The sequence below is a fragment of the Micromesistius poutassou genome (genome assembly GCF_964030765.1).
Source record: "Micromesistius poutassou genome assembly, chromosome: 9".
Classification (NCBI taxonomy): domain Eukaryota; kingdom Metazoa; phylum Chordata; class Actinopteri; order Gadiformes; family Gadidae; genus Micromesistius; species Micromesistius poutassou.
The window spans coordinates 15,935,612-15,960,278 of NC_140279.1; the positions used below are offsets into that span (position 1 = coordinate 15,935,612).

Below are 24,667 nucleotides of genomic sequence, written 5' to 3' on the forward strand. Positions count from 1 at the left end.
GTTGACGTGAAGATGTGGGATAGTCTGTTGTGTTGAATCATCATCCACTCTGTCCTGTGGTCTGGAATGCTCTGCTTTAAAAATGAGAACATCTTGCCCCTTAATTAGTAACAAGACTTGGATTAAATAGTAAAATAGTCCTACCTATTTAACTATTCAGTCATTTAGCAGATGGTTTTATCCAAAGAGACTCACAGTGGATGTAGTGCAATGACGTGCAAGTCATTAAGGAGGAGATGGACTCCTTCTGGCTCATGGTTGCCCAGTCTGCAAATCATTATGTTTAATGTAATAGTAGACATCTGTTTCACGGTGGTATTTGTGGTGCAATTAAATACAAAACATACATGTGGCTTCTTGTCTGTGCTTCCAGAGGCATTTCTTCAGGAACCTGGGCTCCATTATAACCTACGCCTTCCTGGGTACAGCCATCTCGTGCTTCGTTATTGGGTAAGGTGACTCAATGTTTTCTGCTTGACTGCACTAACATGTGGGTAGGGACAAGGAGTTGACGTCATCATGAATTAGATCTAGCAACAATCTCAGATTGATCATCCAGCAGGGCCTCACCCTAACTAACCTGTATGGTAGTTCCAAACCAAACCATTTAAACTTTACTCTAAAGACGACGTGAATCGGCATCCACTGAGACATATTTCCGGAGGTGATAAGGTATTGAGGTACACAAAGTTAAATAAGACTAGACTTAGGGAGTTGACGTTTTTTATCCAAGATGACTGACAGTGAATTTGCTAATTGGTCATTAAGGAGCAGGTGGGGGTTAGACAGTGAGAACACAGATTCATTTCTTTAAGTATCCGGAAGGGGTTAGACAGTGAGTACAGATACAGGTTATTAAGTAGCAGGTGGGGGTTAGACAGTGAGTACAGATACAGGTTATTAAGTAGCAGGTGGGGGTTAGACAGTGAGTACAGATACAGGTCAATAAATAGCAGGTAGGGGTTAGACAGAGAGTACAGATACAGGTCAATAAATAGCAGGTAGGGGTTAGGGGGAATCTCTTTTAAAGATACCTACAGGTAGAAGGTGTATATGTGGATCAAACTCAAAACCTTTTGGCTGTCCACTATGCTTTCCCGCCCCTGGTAATAGAATAGAGTAGAATTAAATAAACAGGATAAATAACAAGCTCATACAATAATAATAACTTGATACAATTTCACATTTCACATCTAAAGTATGATCCAATCCATGACAACTAAACGGAAAACTCTGATGCGACCCCTCAGGAACCTGATGTATGGCGTGGTGAAGCTGATGCAGATGGTGGGCCAGCTGTCTGAAAAGTTCTACTACACAGACTGCCTCTTCTTTGGAGCCATCCTCTCCGCTACAGACCCAGGTACCCACGCACGCAACCATGCATGCACACCCGCACACACGCACACACATGCGCACACACTCGCACGCGCATACACACACACACACACACACACACACACACATGCACGCGTGCACACACATACACTCGCGCGCACACTTGCGCATGCGCGCACACACACACATACACGCACACATGCACACACATGCAAGATGTTCGACCCCCTACCTGCTACATAATTACCGTTCTGTCTCTCTGTCTCCCTGACTATCTGTCCGTCTGTCTCCCTACCGGTCTGTCCCCCTGCCTGTCTGTCCATTCCTCTTGTCGGTTCCCTACCTGTCTGTTTGGCTCTCTCTCCCTGCCTGTCTGTCTGTCTGTCCTTTCCTCTCTTGGTCTCCCTGCCTCCCTGTCTAACTCTGTGTCCATCTGTCTCCCTGTGTGTCCATGCGAGCAGTGACGGTGCTGGCCATCTTCACTGAGCTCCATGTGGACGTAGACCTGTATGCTCTTCTGTTCGGAGAGAGTGTGATGAACGACGCTGTCGCCGTCGTGCTCTCCTCGTGAGTCCTGTTGTTCCTCTTCTTTTCGTTGTTCCCACATCTGGCCTCGGCTAATGAGCAATGCCATTTCAAGGAACTTCTGCTGTTCAACACATGTTGAAACTCTACCCACGGTGTGAATCACCGGATACACTGATTCACCCGGAAAAGGGGAAATGTGCAACAATGCATTTATCTAGGAATACAAAGAGCATTTCAAATGTTTTCATTTCCTTAGCATTGTTATTCAAACGTGTGGTACTCTCTATTGAACTTAACATTAAACAGTGAACGGGGTCAACGGTGAAAAGCAGGTGTTTGGTTTCAGGTCCATCATGGCCTACCAACCCAGTGGAGCAAACACTCACATGTTCGACGCGGCGGCGTTCTTCAAGTCGGTGGGCGTGTTCCTTGGAATCTTCAGCGGATCCTTCGCCATGGGTGCCGTCACCGGGGTCGTCACCGCCCTCATATCCTTTAACCAATCACCACTGCCTCTTAGCCTATCGCTGTTATCGCTCAACCAATCACCATTGTTCCTTAGCCTGTCATCGGTATCTCTCAAGCCAATCACCGGTGTCCCTTAGTCAATCTTCATCGTCCATTAGCCAATCATCATCATTCTTCGGCCAATCACTGTCTTTCATTCATACAGTTGTTGATAACGATTTACTGTGTCTTTTCTTTTGTCTGTGTCGTTTTGAATAGCAGTGTGGAAAATGGAATATATGTGTGTTAACAAGGATCGTGTTGAATTTCAACCTCAAACTTCACAGAAACACAGCGACACACACCAAAGTCGGCTTTAAAATGCTAGCCGGTCATGTGACCAGACGTGTTTATCTTTAACCTCCTGACCCCCACGTCACCAAGTTCACCAAGCTGCACTGCTTCCCTCTGCTGGAGACTGCCCTCTTCTTCCTCATGTCCTGGAGCACCTTCCTATTGGCCGAGGCCTGCGGGTTCACAGGTCAGTCACCAAGGGGGTGGGGCATAGGTTTACCTGGAGGCAATCTAGAATCTTGTTGCAGATCGTGGGATTACCTGTTGGTCACCTGTTTAATACCTGTTGGTCACCTGTTCAGCTGTTGGTCACCTGTTGGTCACCTGCTGCTCACCTGTTGTTCACCTGTTGGATACCTGAGGGCTTCCGGTCTGTCACCTGTGAGTCACCTGTTGGTCACCTGTTGATTACCTGTTGGTCACCTGGTGGTCACATGTAGGTCACCTGTTGATTGCCTGTTTGTCACCTGTTGGTCATTTGTTGATTACCTGTTTGTCATCTATTGGTCACCTGTTGCTTACCTGTTGGTCACCTGTTGATTACCTGTTGGTCAGCTGTTGATTACCTGTTGGTCAGCTGTAGGTCACCTGTTGGTCACCTGTTGGTCACATGTTGGTCACATGTAGGTCACCTGTTGGTAACCTGCTGCTCACCTGTTGAATACCTGTTGGTCAGCTGTAGGTCACCTGTGGTCACCTGTGGTCACCTGTTGAATACCTGTTGGTCACCTGTTGTTCATCTGTAGGTCACCTGTTGTTCACCTGTTGGTCACCTGTTGTTCATCTGTAGGTCACCTGTTGATTACCTGTTGGCCATATGTGGCTTTCCTGTTTATTGTCACTTGGTCATTTATTTTGGTCACCTGTTTGTCATTATATTGTCCCCTAATAGGTCCTATACTGGTCATCTGTAGGTTGTATCCAGGCCACATATTGTTTTCATAGGTCACCTTCTGGTTAATTGCTTGTCACCTATTGGTTGTGACCAGGTGTTTGTGTTATGTTCATGTTCTGTTCATGTGTGCATTCTGGTCTCCAGGGGTGGTGGCGGTTCTGTTCTGCGGAATCACACAAGCTCACTACACGTACAACAATCTGTCTGAGGAGTCCACCAAGCGCACCAAGCAGGTAAAGCCTCTGGGCTAACACACCGAGAAGTCCTTTTTCTCAAACTTACTGTGTTAACATCTTCAATTTAAGTGTTTTGTAGTAGTGACCAAATTGCGCTTTATACCATTAATTTCGTCAGTGATTCTTTCACCTGTAGTTTGGAAAACTACAACAAAACATTTATTTTTTTAATTGTTTTCATGTAAAACAGACACTTTCCTACCACCACCAAAAACTGTCATGGTTGTTCCCCGTCATGAGCTCTCAGCTCAAGTTATCATCTCTATAAATGGCAGGACCGCAGTCTAGACAAACAATTTAGCTAGATTGCCAACTGGCCAGACATTGGCCTGGCCTCAGGTGTGATACATGGTACAAGACATGATCAATCTCAGAGATTAGGGGTTTCATGTGTCATGCCAACTATGTTGGGGTTGGCTACCAGGAGAGATGAGATATGATTACTTAATCCCAGACAGGAAATTGGAGAGTTGCAGCAGAAAGAGTAATTTTACCTTGTGTAATGGTTCAACGTCGTTCGACATTTCGTCTTTATTTTGCTAGATTCCAGTTCGATGAAATGCAGATGTTCATGGCTTAGGTTAAACATTAGGCTCCAAGTCTGGGTGATTGTTTTACAGATGTGTTTTATTGAATACTGTGTTGAATAACATCTGTGTGTGTGTGTGTGTGTGTCTTCCACAGCTGTTTGAAGTTCTCCACTTCCTGGCTGAGAACTTCATCTTCTCCTACATGGGCCTGGCTCTGTTCACCTTCCAGAACCACGTCTTCAGCCCCATCTTCATCGCTGGAGCCTTCGTATCCTTACTTGAATAGTCTGGTGGTGTAGAGTCTCAGCCATAAGGCACTGGGTTGGATCCTCGATGTCCACAACCTGTGTCATCCCAGAGCGAGGTGCCCCCTAAGCCCATCCAGCTTGTGGATGGGCAGTGCTCTCATTTGAACAGTGCTCTCATTTGCTTTGGGTGAAAGCGTCTCCTAAATTGTGACATTTGTGGAGCCAATAATTACAACTACGGCCTAAAGAGGGTTCCCAGGCCCAAATGGCTGTGTACTACACCTAATACAAACTTTAGGAACATAATGGAGGCACCTTCCTTCTTCCAGGGAAGCCTAGGAGTGCAGGCCCATGCATTAAATGACAGCAAAATAAAGTGAATCATGTGCACGCCACAATTAAAGATGTCGGTTCCATCCCTTTCTATGAGCAGTATTTCCTATGTCCTGTGTGTGCCTAGCGTGTTGTTATATGTAGTGGAGACCTTTAGCTTAGTATAAGAGTCAGACCTGTGTGCTGAGTGTCCTTCACTCTGCGGGACAGATCGCCATCTTCATCGGACGAGCGTGCAACATCTACCCTCTCACCTTCATGCTCAACCTCGGGCGCCGCCACAAGATCACCGGGAACTTCCAGCACATGATGATGTTCTCCGGTAGGGGGGAAGTCACGCAGTTTCGTTGTGCCACTGTGTCTGAAACGCCAAAAGTAGATGTTCGCTTTCTTTGTTGGTTCTCTTGGTCGGTCTTTCTTTGTCATGCCCTCCCCTTCCTCTTTTTTTCATGATTGTCTCTCTTCCTCTCTCTCTATCGCTGTCTTCCTCGTTCTCTCTCTCTCTCTCTCTCTCTCTCTCTCTCTCTCTCTCTCTCTCTCTCTCTCTCTCTCTCTCTCTCTCTCTCTCTCTCTCTCCCCCATACTGATAATCAAGCCATATGATCAAACCATGTGAATTTATCGTGGCCACGTAACTAAAGTTTGTGTGTGTAACACTACCCAAGGCCTGCGGGGGGCGATGGCGTTCGCCCTGGCCATCCGGGATACGGCTACGTACGCGAGGCAGATGATGTTCACCACCACCCTCCTCATCGTCTTCTTCACGGTCTGGGTGTTTGGGGGCGGGACCACCCCCATGCTGTCCAGACTCCATATCAGGTAGCGCCCACAGCCATCCGATACGTAGATACAGGGTTCTCTTATGCTTCCTGTTTCCTTGCAGGAACTGTTTTTTTTTTTTTTTTTTTATCTCGCTCAAAAGTAGTGTTGTTTTTCTTGTCTACCCTTCTCGCCAAAGTACCTTAAGTTGAGTTTTCTAAAAGCACATTATAACAAAAACCCTGGGGCTCATATGCATAGTCATCCTTATGTTTAGTTGAGTTGCTTAAACATGTGTTGCTTGGCAACAGTGAGATAGAGGAAGTTGTTCTGCTGACCAAGGCAACAATACAATTTTCGATTTTTTTTTAAATTTGATTTATTTCAGTTTGCAAAAAAATTATCTGGCGGTGGGCACTTGAACGTGTTGAACACTTATTTCCATAATGGACCTCGATGTTAATGCAGAATGAATATTTCACACACGTGTATGCATGCTTGCATACTCATGCATCATGCATGTCAAAACAAACGGTTGCATACTCACGATGTCAACTGTCGAATGAAATTGTCCAGGAGAGGGCGCCAGAGATCCGTGCTTCTTGGCTAGCTAGCTAATCCCTTGAATTGTCACACTCACAGCTAGCTTGAGATCAGCCCAGAAAATACTTTTGATTAGAATAAATGACTTAAAATTCATTTTAATATGTCTATACACATAGTATACATGTAGATAAGAAGAGAATGTAAACGTTACCGACCTTTAGTAAAAAAATGTTGGTAGCCTAATTGTCAAACTATTTCCCGGAAAACAGGGCCATAGAAAGACTAAAGCTAGTATTATTCACCCATCCCTCCATAGACCTTAGTGCTCTGGTAGAACAAGTATATGTTTGTACAGAGCTTGGGTATTAAGTGCTGATGTCCATCCGATCAAGCAGATTACAGTCTGAACGCGAATGGTGTCGACCGGCCTGACACGCGACTCGGTACCAAGAGGCAGCTATTGTGCTCGTCTGCATTTTGTTGATTTTTCTCAAACCTTTGCCCATAAACCCGTTCTAGGGTAACCAGGACACTCCAACCGGGCCGTCCCAGTTGGATGGCGGCCCGGGCCCTGGTCCTCAGGTGTTCGACATGGTGTAAGAGATTAGGGGTTTCATGTGTCACGCCAGCTATGTTGGGGTCGGCTACCAGGACAGAGATATGATTACTTTATTCATTCCAGACAGAAAACTAAAGCGTCACAGTAGAAAGTACAGGACAGTAATAAGAATTAAAAGGGGATACCTCTTTAAAATATGAAAATGTGAAGAAACTAAACCAATATACAATAGATCGTTTTTCAAATTATTATCAGAATGTATGATATTTAACATAAATGTACTTTTGTATCCTGGTTTATCGTGGTTTGGCATTTAGGCAATCATTGTCATATATTCCTAACATCCAAACTAGTATTATAAATATTCACTGCAATTTCTATAGCAGAGATTGCTATGGCTTAGTATGGCTAGTTAGTATGGCTTCTTCCTATTGCTTTCTACTCAGTAAGCAGTGAGTTTCCAGTGTTTCATCACTTTTATTTATTTATATAATTGTTCTTCTTTTCGCAAGCCTCATCTCTTTAGTGTGGCCTCGTCAGGGCCCAGCACAGTGCTCTAACTTGTTGCCAAAAATGGAAGTAGTGGCACTTGTCAACTGCTGCCGGTTTGAGCTTTTGCATTAGCGTAAGCATTTAGCTCAATCATTTAGCATCAGCACGAATGCTCTTCAGCAGAATTGGTCAATCAAAATAATTTTGCCAAATTATATTGGTAACGTTTGTCTTCGTGGAGCCAGGAGAGACTTATGTCACCCTTACTCAACCAATACAAAAGCAGGAGTTGGCGCTGGGGAAGATGGAAGGGGAGAGGAAGAGGAGGAGGTGGCGGAGGAGGATGAGATAAAAGGGCAGAGGAGGTGGAGGCATTGTGCATGGAGGACGAGATGGAAGGGGCGGGAAGGAGGTGAAGGAAGTGAGGCTGGCGGGAAGGTGTAGGAGGGGTTTTGGAGGAGGTGGAAGGGGAAGGAGGTGACCTGTGCTCCTGTGTCAAACTCCTCCCGGTGTTGGCTCTCGCTCCTTCCTCCAAGACCCTTTTTCCAACCGGCCGCCCACCAGTGTTATTCTTGTTTCCTCCATGCTACCACTGTCCAACCTCCGCACAACACAACCACACAACACACAAGTCCTCACAACACAGCCTCGCTGGAATACCACCTCCTCCACACAGTCTCCATTCAACACAAGATTCTTACACAAGCCCCCACTCCCCCAGGGAGATGTGAAGAGTAGAAGGGGAGAGGATGGAGGGACTGAGGGAGAAATGGGGGAGGCGAGGGGGAATTCTTTTTTTCTGCTTTGATTTCCTCTCCTTGTGAAACCTGCAAGCGGAACGCCCGGAGTAGAGGGGAAGGAGACAAAAGGAGGGAGATGAAGAGAAAGGAAGAAAGTGGAATAAAGAGAGAGAGTGAGAGTAGTGTAGAGAGCGACAGACAGAAAATCAAGAGTGGAGAAAGAGAAAGTGGAGAGAGAAAGACGAATCGCGCAGGGTGAAGTGAGAGTGGAGAGGGAGAAGTCATTATGTCTGATCCTCGGTAATAGCAGTTCCAGAACTAAGGAATTTGATAATCTCCGTATAAATAGTTTGGACATACTGACTGGTTTGAGGTAATGATGCCAAGCACTTCAAAATACAAATGATTCTAACCCAAGCACACAAAATAAAAGATAATTATAGCCACAGTCAGGTCTTTGGGTTTGTGATACACGACCATGATTTGTTCATATACTGAATAAGTACGACCTTCAGAATGAGACTGTGTATACTTTGCGTAACATTAAGACACATTATATCCTTCTCAACACTAATGGTGACTGATACTAAGCATTACTATGATAATAATAAATAATAACTCATTGCATGGCCTGCAGTCTTCCCTTTATGTAGCATTTAGTGTTCACATTCTGTCAAACAGTTTTAGTTATATTGTGCTTGATTGTGTGTGTGCGTGCATGCTAGGAAGGAATCTAGGAATGCATCTATGAATTCTTGGGGGGTTTGAAATGGATGTTATTAAAGTTCATTAACTGCATGTGCTGTTAATAAACTGGGTTCTGGCTAAGATCCCACTATGTGGTGTTGTTTTGTGTGCAGGGTGGGAGTTGATCCAGATCAAGATCTGCAGCAGTCAGTAGACAACTTCCTAGTCCTCCAAGGGGTAAGAACTTATACTGATATTCTATGTATACAAATACTACGAAACGGACGATTAATGTACAACTATGCATATACAAATATTACAGAACGGATGAATAATATACAACTATACATATACAAATACTACATAACGGACGAATAATATACAACATTACGTATACAAAAACTACAAAACGGATGAATAATATACAACTTTACGTATACAAATACTACAGAGCTTACGATTTGCACATAGCTGTTTTTGCAGCTGGTCTGTTCATGTCAACTACCAAACCTGTATTGTGTTTGATAGTGGACATGCTGGTGTATGTTGTTGTGTTTGGTGGTGTGTTAAGTAATGTGTTGGTGATGTCTTTTGGTATGTGTTAGGTTGTGTGTACCCTGCGGTAGTTTCTGGGTTTGGCCTCATCGTCAAACAAATTCCAGTGTGTCGACAGAAGTGAAACGTGGAAGAGTTATTCTGCCCTGTCAGGGAACAGACTTGGAAACTTGGAAGAAGTAGCTTCATGCTAACATATTCCCTCTACCGCTTAACTCAAATGTCTTGGGTTAGGGTTGAGATCAAGATTGAGCTACGATAGATTGCCAGCCATCCATACCTGAGTTAACTATTAGGGCGCGGGCCTATAATGACTGGCTTGTGTGGCTGTGGGTTTGGGGGTGGGTGGGTGTGTTGGTGGGTGTGGTTGGCAGGTGGAGTGAGCAATTCTTGTTTACCTCAGAACTAAACAAGAAATTAGGATTACCCCCCCTGGAAGCTTCTGGAAGCCTCCTAGGTGCATTGGTGTCATCTTGGCGTCTGTCTCTATCCTGTTTTATTTTACGCTAATGATAGGCCCCCTCAGCCAACACGTCAAGACCTGGGTGGTCCGGTGCGGCCCCCGGCCGTATTGTTCAGACAAACACTTCCTTCCTGGTGAATCAAGGTCCTCCGGGCACTGCAGACGCATGTCTGAAAGGAAATGTTTCATTTACTTCCTTAAAATCCCTAATCATCTCTTCCTTTGCCAAAAGGGATTGTGAGCGGACAGGGGTTACTTTAAAACCAACTGTAACAGTAGTTTGGGTTAGGGTTAGGGTTGGGTATAAGGTGCCCCCGTTATTACGCAGGCTACATCCCACCCACTTTACGTTTGACGTTGTCTGCTGTCCTGGTTTCCTGTTTGACCTTAAACCATGTCACACTACTGAGTCACGGCACATTGTGGACGCAAGATGTTTGTCTGAATGTTGCGTTGCGTCTGTGAGATATATGACCACATTTGACCATGAAGCTGAGATATTTGCTAACCTCTCTCTGTTTGCATTTTCATTTTGTCTTTAAGAGTAGACAGTCATATGTCCTCATTTCATCTGACATATCTTTCATATCAGTATTTCATGTCATGTCAACAGTATCCCTGTATATTTATGTTGTCTTCAAAGAGATCTTTGACGATTCCATATTGTCTGAAGCTGATAGATGATTCTACCTCTTCTTGTTCTGCGTGTTTTCATGCGGTCTTTGAGATGGAGATATTTGCCGAGATGTTTGACCACCTCTCTCTTACAGCAGATATATTTAAAGCTAGGGTAGGCATTTTGGAGAAACTTGCAAGACTAAGCTAGATTTTGAACGCATTCAACCGACAAAATCCCATCCCTCCCTTTAGGCCCCCCTTCTAAAGCTTCTCACCCAAAACACATGACTAACTCATCGACTTATTACCTGTCACAGCCACACATACCAGATAGTGATCTTTCTTTGATCTGAGGTAAAGGAATGTTTTTTTATCTGCACATGATTTATTGATCAATGTCGGGATGTAAAGAGAAGAAAGACAAATAGGACAAAAAATGCTGTTATCTTTATGCAAAGGAATTTCAATTTCTCTCTGTAGCTGATGTATTCAACTGTGTCGCTTTGTGTCTTTATCTTCTCTTGAAGCTAAAGTTATCCAAGAGAATGGCTCTGTAGTTCACCTCATATCCTAAAGCAGACATATTTAACAGTATCTCTTGTCTATTTTCATGTTCTTTTGAGGCTGAGGTATCTGACCGCCTCCCTATTGAAGCTGGATGAGTGGACCATCCCTCTCTTGAAGTGGAGCTATCTAACAAAGTGTTTTCTGTTTTGTTGTTCCCCAGGAGGGAGCACAGGCCGAGGGCCGCAGCAAGACCAGGCAGGAAAGCGCTTGGCTCTTCCGGCTGTGGTACTCCTTCGACCACAAGTATCCTTGCTCATACCTGCGTAGAAAATAGGACTTAATAAATAGGGTTATTTCATTCCTTTACTTCAATTACACACATGTTCAGCTAGCTATTGTTGTTGTTATTGTTATTGCTTATTACCCTGGTGTATGTTTCATAAGTGTGTATTTATTGTTACGTAGATAGATAGAGGGATATATATTGAGGGATAGGTAGAGGAGGCTAAAACCGATGGCTCCTAACATTGAAGTCGCATGGTGTACAGAGTGAATGGCAACAACCATCTCCAGAGAATCACTCACTCATATTAAAAATAACCTCAAATAATCGTTGGGTGTTGAGTCCATTGGGATTAGCTGATTAAAGCTGATTATAGAAAAGTATTACACACACACACACACACACACACACACACACACACACACACACACACACACACACACACACACACACACACACACACACACACACAGCCTCCGGCTCCCTGGGAAGCTGCTTGTTGTGGTGGAGGACCGTGGGGACTGTTGCTATAGCAACTCATGCACGACGCTGTTGAACTATAGAATAGCAAAGTTACAGTATAACATAGTTATGGAATATAGCAATAGAATATCATTTTACAAAAGTTCCAATGCAGTTTAGATAAATAGAGCATAGTTGCGTTATACTCACTGTGAACTAAAGAATCTGTTGACCTACTAAACAGGAAACAAGTTTATTCAACGCTTCACAGGTAGCTGTCGGTGTGGTTTTGCACTTGACCAAAGCAGTCGTAGTGATAAGTAAACAGTACGAATAGATTATGCCTCCAGTGGAAGGTGGCGGTATGTGATGCTTTTTATCTGTTAACCCTGCCCCTACATGTGTTGACCAGTTAACCCCTCTCTGATGACTGACTTTTTAGATAAGAGAGAGGAGGTCAACGCGAGAGAGAGTCGTTTGGAAGTGTGGACGCCTGCGCCTTTGTTTAATTGAACCCAATTTACCTTACTTTCCTCTATGCTGTTACAAGTTTCGTCCAGGTCTATCACACATTTTATCAATACTTTCTTTTTGGCTGGTAAATACATGAACATTTCCTTAGTGTGTTGTTGTTGTGTTATTGTTGTGCACTAGAGATAAAAAAAAAAAATGTAGTCATCATGGTGGTTTGGTTTGATTATGTTTTGGTGATGGTTTTGTTAGTAAGGTTGTTATAGTTGTAGTCCTAGTGGGTTGGTTATGGTTTAGTCATCATGGTTTGGTTATGTTTTGGTCATGGTTTGGTTAGTAAGGTTGTTATAGTTGTAGTCATAGTGGGTCGGTTATGGTTTGGGTATCACGGTTTGGTTAGTAAGGTTGTTATAGTTGTAGTCATTGTGGGTTGGTTGCGGTTAGGTTATGGTATGAGGCATCATGGTTTAAGTATGGTTTGCTCAATCTTTGGACATCCTGGTTTCCTTGACGATGGCCCAGTTATCTCAAGCCCATGCTGACCCACAGCGGCCCCCCCCTCACCACCACACTGCCCCCCTGCTGTGGACCCCTGGCCCGCTGCCTCACCAGCCCACAGGCCTACCAGGTACACACACACACACACACACACACACACACACACACACACACACACACACACACACACTACATATGCAGGCATGCATTGTACACACATCACATCCTGTGTGCACACACACCTCACCGAGTTTTCTTATGCTAGATGACATCCTGTCAGCTTGATGTTCGATACATATCAATGTTTAGTGTGAGGGAGAAGGGAGTGTGTGAGTGATTTATTGCACGTTCCTTTTTTCGAGAGAAATCCAACAGAGATGTCCTGGTGTGAACAAGCAAAAGTATAGGTTTGTGTTTGCTACTTTGCTGAAAGAGTGACCATCTTTCCTCTTACATTCACCCCTCCTCACTTCTTATGCATTAAAGTCATTCCATAGAATTAGAGTTTGACTAGAGTTTGACTTCTCCTAGGTGCTATTTTAATTTCACATTAGGGTTGTGTTGAGTTTCAATTGTGTTTTAAACTTGTATCGACCGATGGAGAATGTTGGGGGACACAAATTCAATGGAATTAGGGTCGCCTGGTTCTGTTTCATGCGGCTTTTATTCAGCACTGTTTCATTGTGAGCTTTTAAAGAACAAATCTTTGTCCCCACATTTCCGTACGTCTCAAATAGCTTTTTAAGAGTATAGTGTTCGGCTGTGAGCTTTTACTTGCATCGCTTTCATGAATGTAAAAACAGAGCACCATGGCCATTTGACACTGAGAGAGAGAGAGAGAGGGAGAGAGGGCGAGAGAGAGAGAGGCCATTTCTGAATGTAGAAACTTAAGACAAAAGGTCTATTCATACCAGGGCGAATGTTTTATCGTCGCGCTTGGAGTTGGAGACCGTGGCTGCTGGCACACCCACCGCCATCGCCAGAGAGAGAACAGCCTTTCACCGAGCGGTCACACTGGGGGTCCCTTTGACACCCTCCTTTATCCCAGAAGGGGAGCCTCGGTCACACGGGTCCCGCTCCGTTCCGCTCTACTCATGGTTTCATCCCCGACAAAGCCCACCAGGACCGAGCGATGGGAGTGCTTCATTGTGACCAAACATTGGGGTTCACTCGCGGCGGCTCTCTCCATTTGTTATGATTGCGTGGTTTGTGAAGGAATATCTCTGGAAAAATAGAAACGGTGCATGGTATGTGTCCACGGCATTCGGCGTCATCTGCTGGTCCCACGGAAACGATGCAATGTTGAGCTTACGGATGACAACATTAACTGCAAAACAAGTAATAATAATGTCAAGAACTAAAATAAAGTGTTGAAGTAGTATTTGTATTGCACCGTTTAAAATAATGTAACACAAAGTGCATTACCAGCTGAAATCCATGAATGCAGTGAAACGCATAATGACACTCTTATTTCATTAAAGTGAACCCTGGGTATTTTTAATCAACATTAAAACAAGGAGGCTCTTCCATTCAGCATTGATGTGAAAGGGTTTCGCAGTGGATGTGTTGCGTAATCTGGATTACCCTCAGAGATCTGTCTGGCAGCATAATCCCTGCTACGGCCCAGCCCTCCTCCCCATCTCCTGACCCAGCACTCAACACCATCTCCTGACCCAGCCCTCCTAACCATCTCCTGACCCAGCACTCAACACCATCTCCTGACCCAGCACTCAACACCATCTCCTGGCCCAGCACTCAACACTATCTCCTGGCCCAGCCCTCCTAACCATCTCCTGACTCAGCACTCCTCACCAGCTCTTGACCCAGCCCACCTCACCAACTCCTGGCCCAACCCTCAACCCCAGCTCATTCCATGCCCAACCCACATGACTGATCTAGAGCTCTGGAGTGAAGTCATCCACGTTCCTTCCAACGCTTTCGCCCCATGGCCATGAAAAGCGTGGGCCTGCACTCCAGCATGTCTAAGCTGGCCTGAATAGCACTGTTGGCACAATCTTAAGATAAATAGGGCAGGAAATGCTGAAGCTATTCGTTTTCCTTCCTTGTTTTTTTGGTTTTCTCTTGCTGTCTGGCAGCATAGTGGCATATGCATGAATTGATGTATGTTTGCATGGATGCATGCATGCTTTGATTTCATGAACCCTAAGGGATTGGGATATGGTTGGTTGGCCCCGAGAATCGCAGAAAGCTCAGTCTAGACTGAAAATATTATTAATCTCTGGGCGACTCCAAAATGGATTCCTTTTGACCTCCGACTTTGTCACATAGGGAATGATTTGCGACACACATCCTGAGCTCTTGGAGCATGTCATGGATGTAGAGCTTAACCTGCTTTAGAGAATCCACACTCCTTCAAACTCTAAACCTGCTCCAGAGCTCTGGTTCAGTGGACTCATCCACACTCCTTCAAACTCTAACCTGCTCTGGTTCAGTGAACTCATCCACGCTCCTTCAAACTCTAACCTGCTCTGGTTCAGTGAACTCATCCACGCTCCTTCACACTCTAACCTGCTCTGGTTCAGTGGACTCATCCACACTCCTTCAAACTCTAACCTGCTCTGGTTCAGTGAACTCATCCACGCTCCTTCACACTCTAACTTTCTCTCGAGCTCTGGTTCATTGTCCTGAACTAAAAAAACATTCAACCAAATGACTCCACTTTTCTTTAGGATTCCTGTACACTCCTGTACGCTGTTGTACCGCACTGTAACTTTTTGTAGCGACTTTAGATATGCTTTGATTGTTCTCAGCCTCATTTGTAAGTCACTTTGAATAAAAGCATCAGCTGATGCTAATGACATGTAAGTGTAACGATCTGAAACGGGTTCATTTTGTTTTAATGGATTTTATTGTTTTCTTGCCCCCTGAAACCATTTCGGCATCATGGGTTATTATGTGTGTGTATGTGTGATCTTTAGAAACCACATTAGTAACACACTTGTGTGTGTCTCATGCTGAGTTAAAGTGTGGTAGTCATATCATGGGGATACAGAGACACACTCTCTTTGTATTCCTCACAGTGGCCCTCTATGTGCAGTCAATGTCTTTGCTTCTTTGCTTGCTTGTTTGTTTGTGTGTTTTGCAATTGATTGTGTTTCAAACTTTCGACACATATTGATGTAGGCATTTTAAAGGGCTCCTTTGTTACCAACATGTGAGATGTTGAATAGCCATCACAATCCGTTTTAAGGCTTTCCCGTTGGCGACATCACAGTATCACAGTCAAAGTATTGATGGATAGATCAGCCTACCAAAATAGGCGCCCTTTTTAAAACGTGTCTCATTACCCATAATCCCTTGTGCTTTGGCGACTCTGTTCTTCTAGGACCACGAGCAGCTGAGGTCCAACGACTCCGACGTGATCCTGACGGACGGGGACCTCAGCCTGTCCTACGGCGACACGGCCGTCACCGCGCTCAACGGGGCGTCGGCGGGCGGGGCGCCGGGGGCGGGAGGAGGCGGGGCCTCCAGCTGGAGCACCAATGGGAAGCGCAGCGGCAGCACGTCGGAGGAGGCGCTGGAGCGGGAGCTGGACTCCCGGGAGCAGGAGCTGCTGAGCCACGGCACGCGCCTCGTCTTCCCCATCGAGGACCCCATCTGAGCCCCCCCCCCCCACCGACCCACTGCCTGACGACCTCCGACCCCTGCCCTACCTCCCCCTGCTCCTCTTTGAACACACACACACAATCACACACACACACACACACACACACACACACACACACACCCTGACCCCTGACCCCTGACCCCACCCGTGTCCACCTCCGTGCTTGACTGCAACCTGGCAAAGCCCTTGAAACCCGGCCTTGAAACCCGGCCGTAGGCCTGGACGCACAGAAAAAAAGAGAAAGGATATCGGATGACAAAGTATCCGATTACGTGGAGGAATCGGTAAAAATTGAAAGTTCGGATGAGATCAGCGGAATGGACGAAGTGATGGAATCAAAATGAAAGGATCAAATCGATAAAAGCCATTCGACGAAGCGATCGAATGAAGTGATCGGATTGTATTGTCGACGGTGGGATCTAAGATGTGACGGTCAAGGGGCCGGACCCGAGCCCAGGGAATCTGGAGATGAACTTTAACAGAGTATTTTAGTTGTTCACTTGGATCGGAAGACCGGAAGACAAACACTCTGCTGTTATACTGTGATTTCATTTAGCTGGTTCTTCTTTTATTTATTTTTTGCACATCCCTGCGTGAAAAGGGTGTGAAACTGCACATTGCAGTTATTGAGGAACAATCTACTTTCATGAGAGAATAAATCTCAGCACTTTTTGAAATAGTAATCTTTTGTGTGTTTAGCTGGAAGTTTGAAATGTGAGAAGACGATGCTGCCTCTTCCCATCCTTTGTCACGTGCCAGATCTGGAGAAACCATTCATGACGGCTGGTCGCATTCAGAGCCGCAATCTTGGTGTTCTGAATCTAAACACACAGACGTCCAAACAGCATGGGAATCATGTTGCAGATCTACACACAAACGCTGGTCTTCTCAATCGAGAAGAGTACGTAATTCTCATTTTGTAGCAAATGCCTTGTGGGAATGCCTCAGAGGCCAAGTGTGTCTCTATACAGTATATAAATCAATCTTGAAGTCCCCCGTCCGGTCACCAGTGGTAGAATACTGGAGCCAAGGAGGGAGAACGATAAAGTCTGGCACGCTAGTGAGCGTCACAATGCTTCGCTGGATGCAGTTAGCTGGGCTAAGGCGCGCTGGCATGCTAATACAATGCTCTTCTTTCTCTTTGCTCGCAGTACAATTGTCTTTTAATGCTTCTCTTGTTGCCCTAGGCGATAGCTTTTCATATACACTATGCAGTCTTTGTCCTTATGTTTTGATTCAATATTTTAATAGTTTTTTCTGAATTAATGTTTTATCTTCTGGGCTGAGCCCCCCCCCCCCTTTTGGTTTCACTGATTTACAGATTTTACCAAAAATCCCCCATCCACTGACTTTAATCTTCGGAAAAGGTTATTTTGATACCATTACAACTAAAGACAGGTATTTATTCTGATCGATGTATATTAATGCAAAGTTATCAAAACTAAGCATCGGGCATCATTTTATGAAATTAATGCCTAGTAACATGGTTGAACAGCAAGGGATCCAAATCCAAAAATGAAAAAATCATATTAAATGAAAATGCTGAAATCATTACTTTGTACAGTAGCATTCATCCTTCTTACTGAATGACCTAAAACTCAGACTAATAAACAGGTCATCCTTTAAGCCTGAAAATGGGATGCTGACGAATGCTGAAGACTCGACATAAAGAGCCTTGTTAAATCCAAAGTGTGTATCAATTCTCTCTGGTTGTATTACATCCCCATATATGTACTAAACCATTCGTTTTAGAGGATGCTGCAAGAAAAAACACCCAAAAGAAAGCATATTATTTAAAACTGTTACAGGCAATCTGTTAGAGGCTTTCAATTCATTTATATTGACTGGTGTTGTTTTTGGTCCCTTTCAGCAGAAATATCAACTGAATTGGTTTTGTACAGAGAAAAAAGGATATGTATAAATACTGTATGTATAACTATAACCTACATTTATAGAAGTATTTGCCCCAGGGCATGAATGACATAATAACATGGTGCACAGACACACAACTCTGTGTTTACGTGACAGCCTTGCACTGTGAAAATATATAGACAAATGGAGGATTTCTCATGAATGAATGCTGTATAGTTATTTTGGACATTCTACTGCAGAAAATTGTCTCAAACATTTTTTACTGAATTTCTTATTATCATTTTCATATTTTCTTTCAACAGAAACAATGGTTTCAAGACTGACTTCAACCTTTTTTCCTTTCACAAGGCAAAAAGTTGCACCAACCCTGGTGCAACTTTGAGCATACAACCCTGAGCATGGCATTTCACTCACATAAACTATGGTTATAGGAATATGGACCAACAACCAAGGAGTATTATTTAGGCGTTTCTTCATGTAGAAAATATGTTCTTAGTCATTTCAATAGAATGATTTCAAGTGTTAGGATCAGATTCGCCATCTAAACACACCCTATATATTCCGTCTATTCAAGACAGACATTCCTAACAGACATTTTTTCCAACAAGCCGATTTCTTACCATTAGCTTATACAACAGTAATTGGGGGGGGGGGGGGGGGGGGGGGAACTAACCCTAACCCTGACTGATTTTCTCGTTGTTTTTGTGAAGCACTTCAAAATTCCTTCAAGAGGAGCTCATATCAAATACGAGTTGGATTGCTTATTCTCGCTATAAATTTGCAGGATGTTTTAAAGCTGCTATTGCTCGGTATGTCACAAGAAACCTTGGCCTGCTGGGATTTTAGCATGTGTTTGGTTGTGATTCAAGAGCAATCCCACAGTAGCCTACTTCACATCTCTTGTCTGTCGGACATATTTGTATGTTTGTCTTTAAGTAGCCTTTAGAACAAAAAAAAGGGTAACGAACCACTTCCTTTTTTTTACAAAATGCACAGCATGTTGTTTTCAGTTCATTTAGCATGTGTGAAAAGGGAGTATTTCATAACTAACTACCCACTGGGGGGAGAAGTGATGCATTCCACAGCTGTACAGAGCAGAGACGTGTACACACACTCACCACGGGTAGGGGAACAAGTTGTCACAGAAGCTTCTAGAAGTCTAATTCAGTACTTTTGGTTTTAAGCTACAAGCTTAGAATTGTAGCCTGCAGGTCGCTGTGAGCATACGCCTGTATTTAGCATTTTGTGTAAACAAGCCGTTATAAGGCTTGGATTATTTGATATATACCCTGCCAGTTACTGTCTTTTTGCCTCTGATGATGCTCATGCAAGAAAGTTCATGTTATTATGGCCAAAACATTTAAGTATTACAGTTTCTATTTTGGAGAATCGAAGAAAACTAAAAAGAAAACATGTATCATTCGGAGGCGTACTATTTTTCCACTATGCTTGTTGAGTCGGTCAGTGTGTTTTTAGAAAATAACAAAGACAACAAAAAGCGTCAGAGAAAACATGTATGATTCGCCAACAACACCAAGGCGTGAGTCGTTGTCCTTGTTTAAGATACAGGAGCACTTTATTGACGTTGACATGTTTAGATTAGAGTGGCGTTTGGCACTTTACCTCACAAACGTTGAGGGGACGTCTGTGGCGTTTTCAAAATAATAACCTTTTGTGTGTGAATTCAACCTTCCTCAGGAGGGTAGCGCTATAGGTGTGAAGTCCTTGTTAACTCTCAGTATATGCTGTATGTGGATGGAAACATGAGATGTAGCTACATGTATATAATGTGCTGCTGGCTGCCAAGATTTACCTGCAATGTTTTGCATGTCATGTCCATTAAAACAATTTCCATTATAGACTTGCTGTGCCTCATGCGTGTTCTCTTCCTGTCCTTACTGTCAGGCCTTTTTCTATTTTCACTGTTGTTTCTTTTGGCGGGAGGTTTCCTCAGACAGTGGCTTGTTTGTGTATTTCTTCTTCTTCAATGTGTAAGCGTTGCCGACCTCCTGAATCTCTTCAAGAGCAACACACAGTTGTACCACAAATACAACACAGTGATACAGTTTATAACAGAATGGTGCCTTTATACCCTCTAGATTCACCATCGTGCTGCCAAAACTGGCACTAGTATGCAGAGAGTGGAGGAGCTCTCCTATTCATGATGTCAGTGGGCTTCACATGAATGTGAGATGTTTGGTCAGTTTGGTTCCACTTAACCTCCGCACCTCCGCGCCACATTCCTGAGGACCTGGAGAAGCAGTTTCCTGTTCAGGCCCCAGGCCCCAGCCCTTCCTCTCCTCTCCTTGCCCTCTCTTCCTAGGCCTCTTCTACGCACTCCCCCTCGTCTCCTACCCACTCGTCTCCTTCCAAGCCTCCTCCTCCTCTCCACTCCACTCTCTCCAGCTCAACTCTTCTCTGTCCCTCTCCACTCCACTCTTTGCCTCTTCACTCCCCACTCCTCCCTGGACTGAGCTCCACCGTCAAAAAGTTTGGGGGGTCTTGTTCTAACAGTCTTGTATCGTAACTTTATTAAAACACTATTCTCTACATTCCAATGCAATTCGCTACTCTCACAATAATGTGTTAAAGTGTAATGTTGAATAAATAAAGAATAAATACATAAGAATAGCATATTCTAGAATTCAAGAATTAAAATTTGAAAGGGAACAACCCCATCTAAGGCACTCACACTAGGCAAAGTGTCCCTGTACCGTACTCAAGTACGATTGACCCCCCCCCCCCCCCCCCCCCTCCCCCTCACACTAGGCAATCTCAACTGGGCCTGAGTACGGTTGCCTCTTGTACATATAGGTTGCGTATCCATGCGCGTGTGCGTGTTGGCTCATTAGCATCTGTACCATGGCCTGAGCACACCTCTCCGAAGTGTACTGAGGCCACGGAATTGAACTGTACTTGAGTACGGATGGCGTGCTCACACTAGCCAAATGATCTAGACTTGAGGGGGCAAACGTACTAGGGCACGGTACAGATGGCCTAGTGTGAGTGTGCCCTTAAGTGGTCCTCACACTACAAAGGTGTAAAATTGTTCAGTGATCTTGGTCCTTACATCCATCAGATGTCGTCTGACATCAAACAGATGTAGTCCCCCCGGACTACGTCTGTTTGGGTGAAGCCACAATGGTTCAGGTTGGGAATAGGCAGTGAAGCGATCGATAACCGATCGTTTTCTGGATCGTATTTGGAGACCCAAAAACAAGGTAAACATTTTGACTCTGCCCTCTCCTCCTCTCTCCCTCCTCTCCCCCTCCACCTCAGCTCCTATCCCTTGCTCCCCAGCCCCTGTCTCCTCCACTCCCCCCTTCTCCCCTTTCTCCCTCTCTCCTCTGATTCAACACTGTTAGTCAGCCACTAGAGTTACCGTCTCTTGGGTGCTCGTGAGTCAGGAGGCCCCATGATGGACGGGCCGGTATATTAGCTAGGCTATGCTTATGTCTGCAGTCCCTGTCAGAGGCCCCTCTGGATCACGTCTGGTCCGTCTGGGCAGGGGCCCTGAAGAGGGATTAGTTCTGGCGGGCTTTTCAGGAGCCCTGAGGAGGTCCATTCGAGAGAGAGGCCAGGGATCCTGTTTACCTCCGTCCCCACAGAGAGCCCGGCTCCAGGGCCGTGGTGGTGAATGAATAGTGTGGTCAGTCCTACTGCTCCACACCTCCTCCTCCTGGGTGTGTTCATCCTCCTCCACTCCAGGGCTGGGTGGTGTTGGGCCAAAACTCAAGAGCTCGTGGCCCCCTCCTCCGTTGTACAGCTACCGGTCAACAGCCTCCACTTGTTTTACCTGTTGGCCCCCCTGCAACAGAGATGCAGGGTGCTTAACAGAGAGATTAACATTAATTTCCATGAGCTGAAGCCTAGCTAAGCTTAGTGTGAGTGAGCATGAAGGAGCAGGCTAGTGCACCTGTCTCAAGCTGGACTACAAGTAGACTGTTCAGTGTACTCAGAACTTTCTGGCTTGGTGTCCACAACCTTAACCACGACACTACCCTGTCCCTGGCTATTACTGTCCTGCTGACTGCCGCGTATTGACAAAACAAAAGCCATGGTTACTTGGCGCAGAATCAAGGTCTTACCAGCCTCCACTCAGTGTGTGTTACAGGGCCTGCCATCCAGTGTGTGTAATGGGGGCCTCACCTAGTATGTGCTACAGGGGCCCAAACCGAGTGTGTGTTACAGGGGCCCCAACACAGTGTGTGTTACAGGGGCCCCCACCCAGTGTGTGTTAGAGGGGCCCAAACCAATGTTGTATTACAGGGGCCCCAACCCAGTGTGTGTTACAGGGGCCCAAACCGATGTTGTATTACAGGGGCCCAAACCAATGTTGTATTACAGGGGCCGCACCCAGTGTGTACCAGGGGACAGTCTGGGGCCAGCAGGCCTTTGGGGGCTCAGATTGCAGGGTCCGAGCACTGACAAAACCCAGCAAGGCGGGCCCTTCACAGGGCAGTGAACACAATGAGGGCCTTCTCTCGCTGCGGAGCTTTCTGGAGACACCAGGCTGCCACACTGGCCATCCCTGCGCAGTACGCACTCCGTGAGTGGCCCCTGACACAGGCCATGGGGACACAATAGGCTCTTTATTGGCCACTTAAATCAGCTACTTTGTTGTGAAGATCTGCCCACCACAGGGCTACTTACAGACGTGTCTTTGTGTCTGATTGGTGCTGCTGATATGCCATTCATATTCAGTTTTACTTACTGTAAGGACAGTCTTGCTTTGTAACTGGAGCATTCTAGAACACTTTTATTACGGTGAACTGTAACAGGTTACTTAATAATATCTATAATTTATAAATGGAGAGAGTAAAAGATCTACAAATGTGTGATGTATAAATGGATTATAGGGTGACCCAAAGAGAAAAGTGCAAAGTTCAGCTCACCAACAATAATTAAGCACTACCGACGAAGAAGTTGTGACAGGCAGGACTTCAGCTCAAGCTGTTATGAATTATTAATAACACAGGGAGTTTGGTCTGGATTTGCTATGAAGAATTTCCTTTGAATTTGGGCCCGTGTGAAGCCCTTCAGTGCTGTAAACTATTAATATTATCAGTTTATCAATATTCAGAGGGTTATTGGCATATCATGTAAATATCATTCAAATACATACATGAAAGGCAAATAACAACACAACTGACACTATTGTTGGAGATAGATATGTGTAAATTACATGTAGGCCTACAGTACCTTTATCCTTACATCCATCTCGACATGCCCGCACCGCTACGTCTTATCCACGCTGTTCTTGGGGTATCCCAGCTGCTTCATCACCTCGCTGCAGTAGGCCTCCACCTGTTGGATCTGCTGAACGTTCAGGCGCTCTCTCCAGGCGTAGATGGCCTCTTTGGCGTCTCTTGCCGAGATGAGGAAGGGCTTATCCGAGGAGTAGCCTTGCCCGTGTGTCATGTTCAACACGAACTCGTCCAGCGCTGGGAAAGTGGACAGGTTGGAGAACTTGAAGAGCCTCTGCAGCTCCTGCATGGGGTGCAGCACCAAGTCTTCGTAGCGGACGCGTATATAGTTCCGTTTGATCCACGGAGGCGCGTTCATCTCCAACACCAGGTCACTGAGCCAGTTGTCGCATATCAGCTCCATGGCGCTGGACACGTAGTTCTCCGCTCGGTTGACCCGGTTGTTGGGCACCAGTAGCCGCTTGTACTTGTCCGCCTGCTTCTTGCTCCTGAGCACCTGGATACTCTCCTTGACCAGGGCCTGCTTGGACTTGAGGCGAGAGTTGTGGACCGCGCGGGGGTCCCTGAAGAGCTGGAGGACCTTGAGGTTAACCGAGGGGTCCCTCATCAGAGGCACCAGCACACTGACGTCCAACACGCGCACCCCTTTGATGACCATCACCGGGTACTTCTTGCACTCCCTCTCCAGGTCTCGCATGTCCCTCTTCGGACACTTCCCGCACAGGTCCTCTTTCACCATGCCGATGGCGTCGCGTTTGTTGGCGCTGCACAGCGGCTCCGAGCAGATCACCTTGTTCGTCTTCCAGCCGAAGATGAACGCCGTGCTGATGTTCTGCGAACCCGCGTAAAGTTTGAACACGGAGAAGTCGCAGCGGTACAGCGCGTTCATCATGTCCCGCACGGCTCCCTGCAGGCTGCCCGCGTCCCCCGGGTACAGCGCCTGCCAGATGTGCCACATAGGCTCGTACAGGTAGAAGACGTCGGGGTGCTGGTTGAAGAGCTCGCCTAGGAACGAGGAGCCCGTTCTCCAGGTGGCGTGCAGGTAGATGTTGGTCCGAGCCACGCCGCTCCGGTTGGCGGCGTACTCGTACGCCGTGTCTGCGGTGCTGTTGGACCGCTCGCCGTTATTCCACAGAGCCATGGTGCTCTCCAAGTCGGGGCACTTGGGCTGTTGTTGTCCATTTTTTACAAGTGTGGGCTTGCCGCCGTAGTCAAAGATATAGGGAACCAGCAGCAGTAAGCCCGAGTAACCGAGGATTAAAATCAAGTATTTCTTCTGTAGCCTCCTCTTCATTTCCCCGAGCGGTCTTGTTGCTGCTCGTGAGATTTTCCACGGCCGCACTGTGGTGTGAACTCCGGCACACAACTTCTACGGATGCGTGAGAGAAAATCAAGAGAGAGAGGCGCGACG

The 24,667-nt window shown here is 45.7% G+C and overlaps 2 protein-coding genes across 4 annotated transcripts in view; one reads left to right on the forward strand and one right to left on the reverse strand.

Moving 5' to 3' along the window:
• slc9a7 (solute carrier family 9 member 7) overlaps positions 1 to 18,617 on the forward strand; it is a 21,595-nt gene extending 2,978 nt beyond the window's left edge. The window contains exons 4-16 of the mRNA XM_084472561.1: positions 374 to 450; positions 1,251 to 1,363; positions 1,800 to 1,905; positions 2,213 to 2,354; positions 2,749 to 2,854; positions 3,707 to 3,795; positions 4,483 to 4,596; positions 5,120 to 5,231; positions 5,575 to 5,728; positions 8,866 to 8,929; positions 11,056 to 11,138; positions 12,574 to 12,679; positions 15,896 to 18,617. Coding sequence (XP_084328687.1) covers positions 374 to 450; positions 1,251 to 1,363; positions 1,800 to 1,905; positions 2,213 to 2,354; positions 2,749 to 2,854; positions 3,707 to 3,795; positions 4,483 to 4,596; positions 5,120 to 5,231; positions 5,575 to 5,728; positions 8,866 to 8,929; positions 11,056 to 11,138; positions 12,574 to 12,679; positions 15,896 to 16,171 — 1,542 coding nt within the window. The 3' untranslated portion in view covers positions 16,172 to 18,617. The remainder of the gene's footprint in view (positions 1 to 373; positions 451 to 1,250; positions 1,364 to 1,799; positions 1,906 to 2,212; positions 2,355 to 2,748; positions 2,855 to 3,706; positions 3,796 to 4,482; positions 4,597 to 5,119; positions 5,232 to 5,574; positions 5,729 to 8,865; positions 8,930 to 11,055; positions 11,139 to 12,573; positions 12,680 to 15,895) is intronic.
• Positions 18,618 to 20,822: 2,205 nt separating this feature from the next.
• Positions 20,823 to 24,589, reverse strand: chst7 (carbohydrate (N-acetylglucosamine 6-O) sulfotransferase 7). Of its 3 annotated transcripts, none has more exons than XM_084473428.1 (2): positions 23,264 to 24,589; positions 20,823 to 21,857 (listed from the first exon to the last, which is right to left on the reverse strand). In XM_084473428.1, exon 1 carries the CDS (start codon positions 24,548 to 24,550, stop codon positions 23,288 to 23,290), a length of 1,263 nt encoding a protein of 420 aa, XP_084329554.1. In that variant the 5' UTR covers positions 24,551 to 24,589; the 3' UTR covers positions 20,823 to 21,857; positions 23,264 to 23,287. The 3 variants fall into 3 exon arrangements, with proteins under 3 accessions (XP_084329554.1, XP_084329555.1, XP_084329553.1); XM_084473429.1 differs by having other exon boundaries at positions 20,823 to 21,845; positions 23,252 to 24,589; XM_084473427.1 differs by having other exon boundaries at positions 23,252 to 24,589.
• Between the last annotated feature and the right edge of the window lie 78 nt (positions 24,590 to 24,667).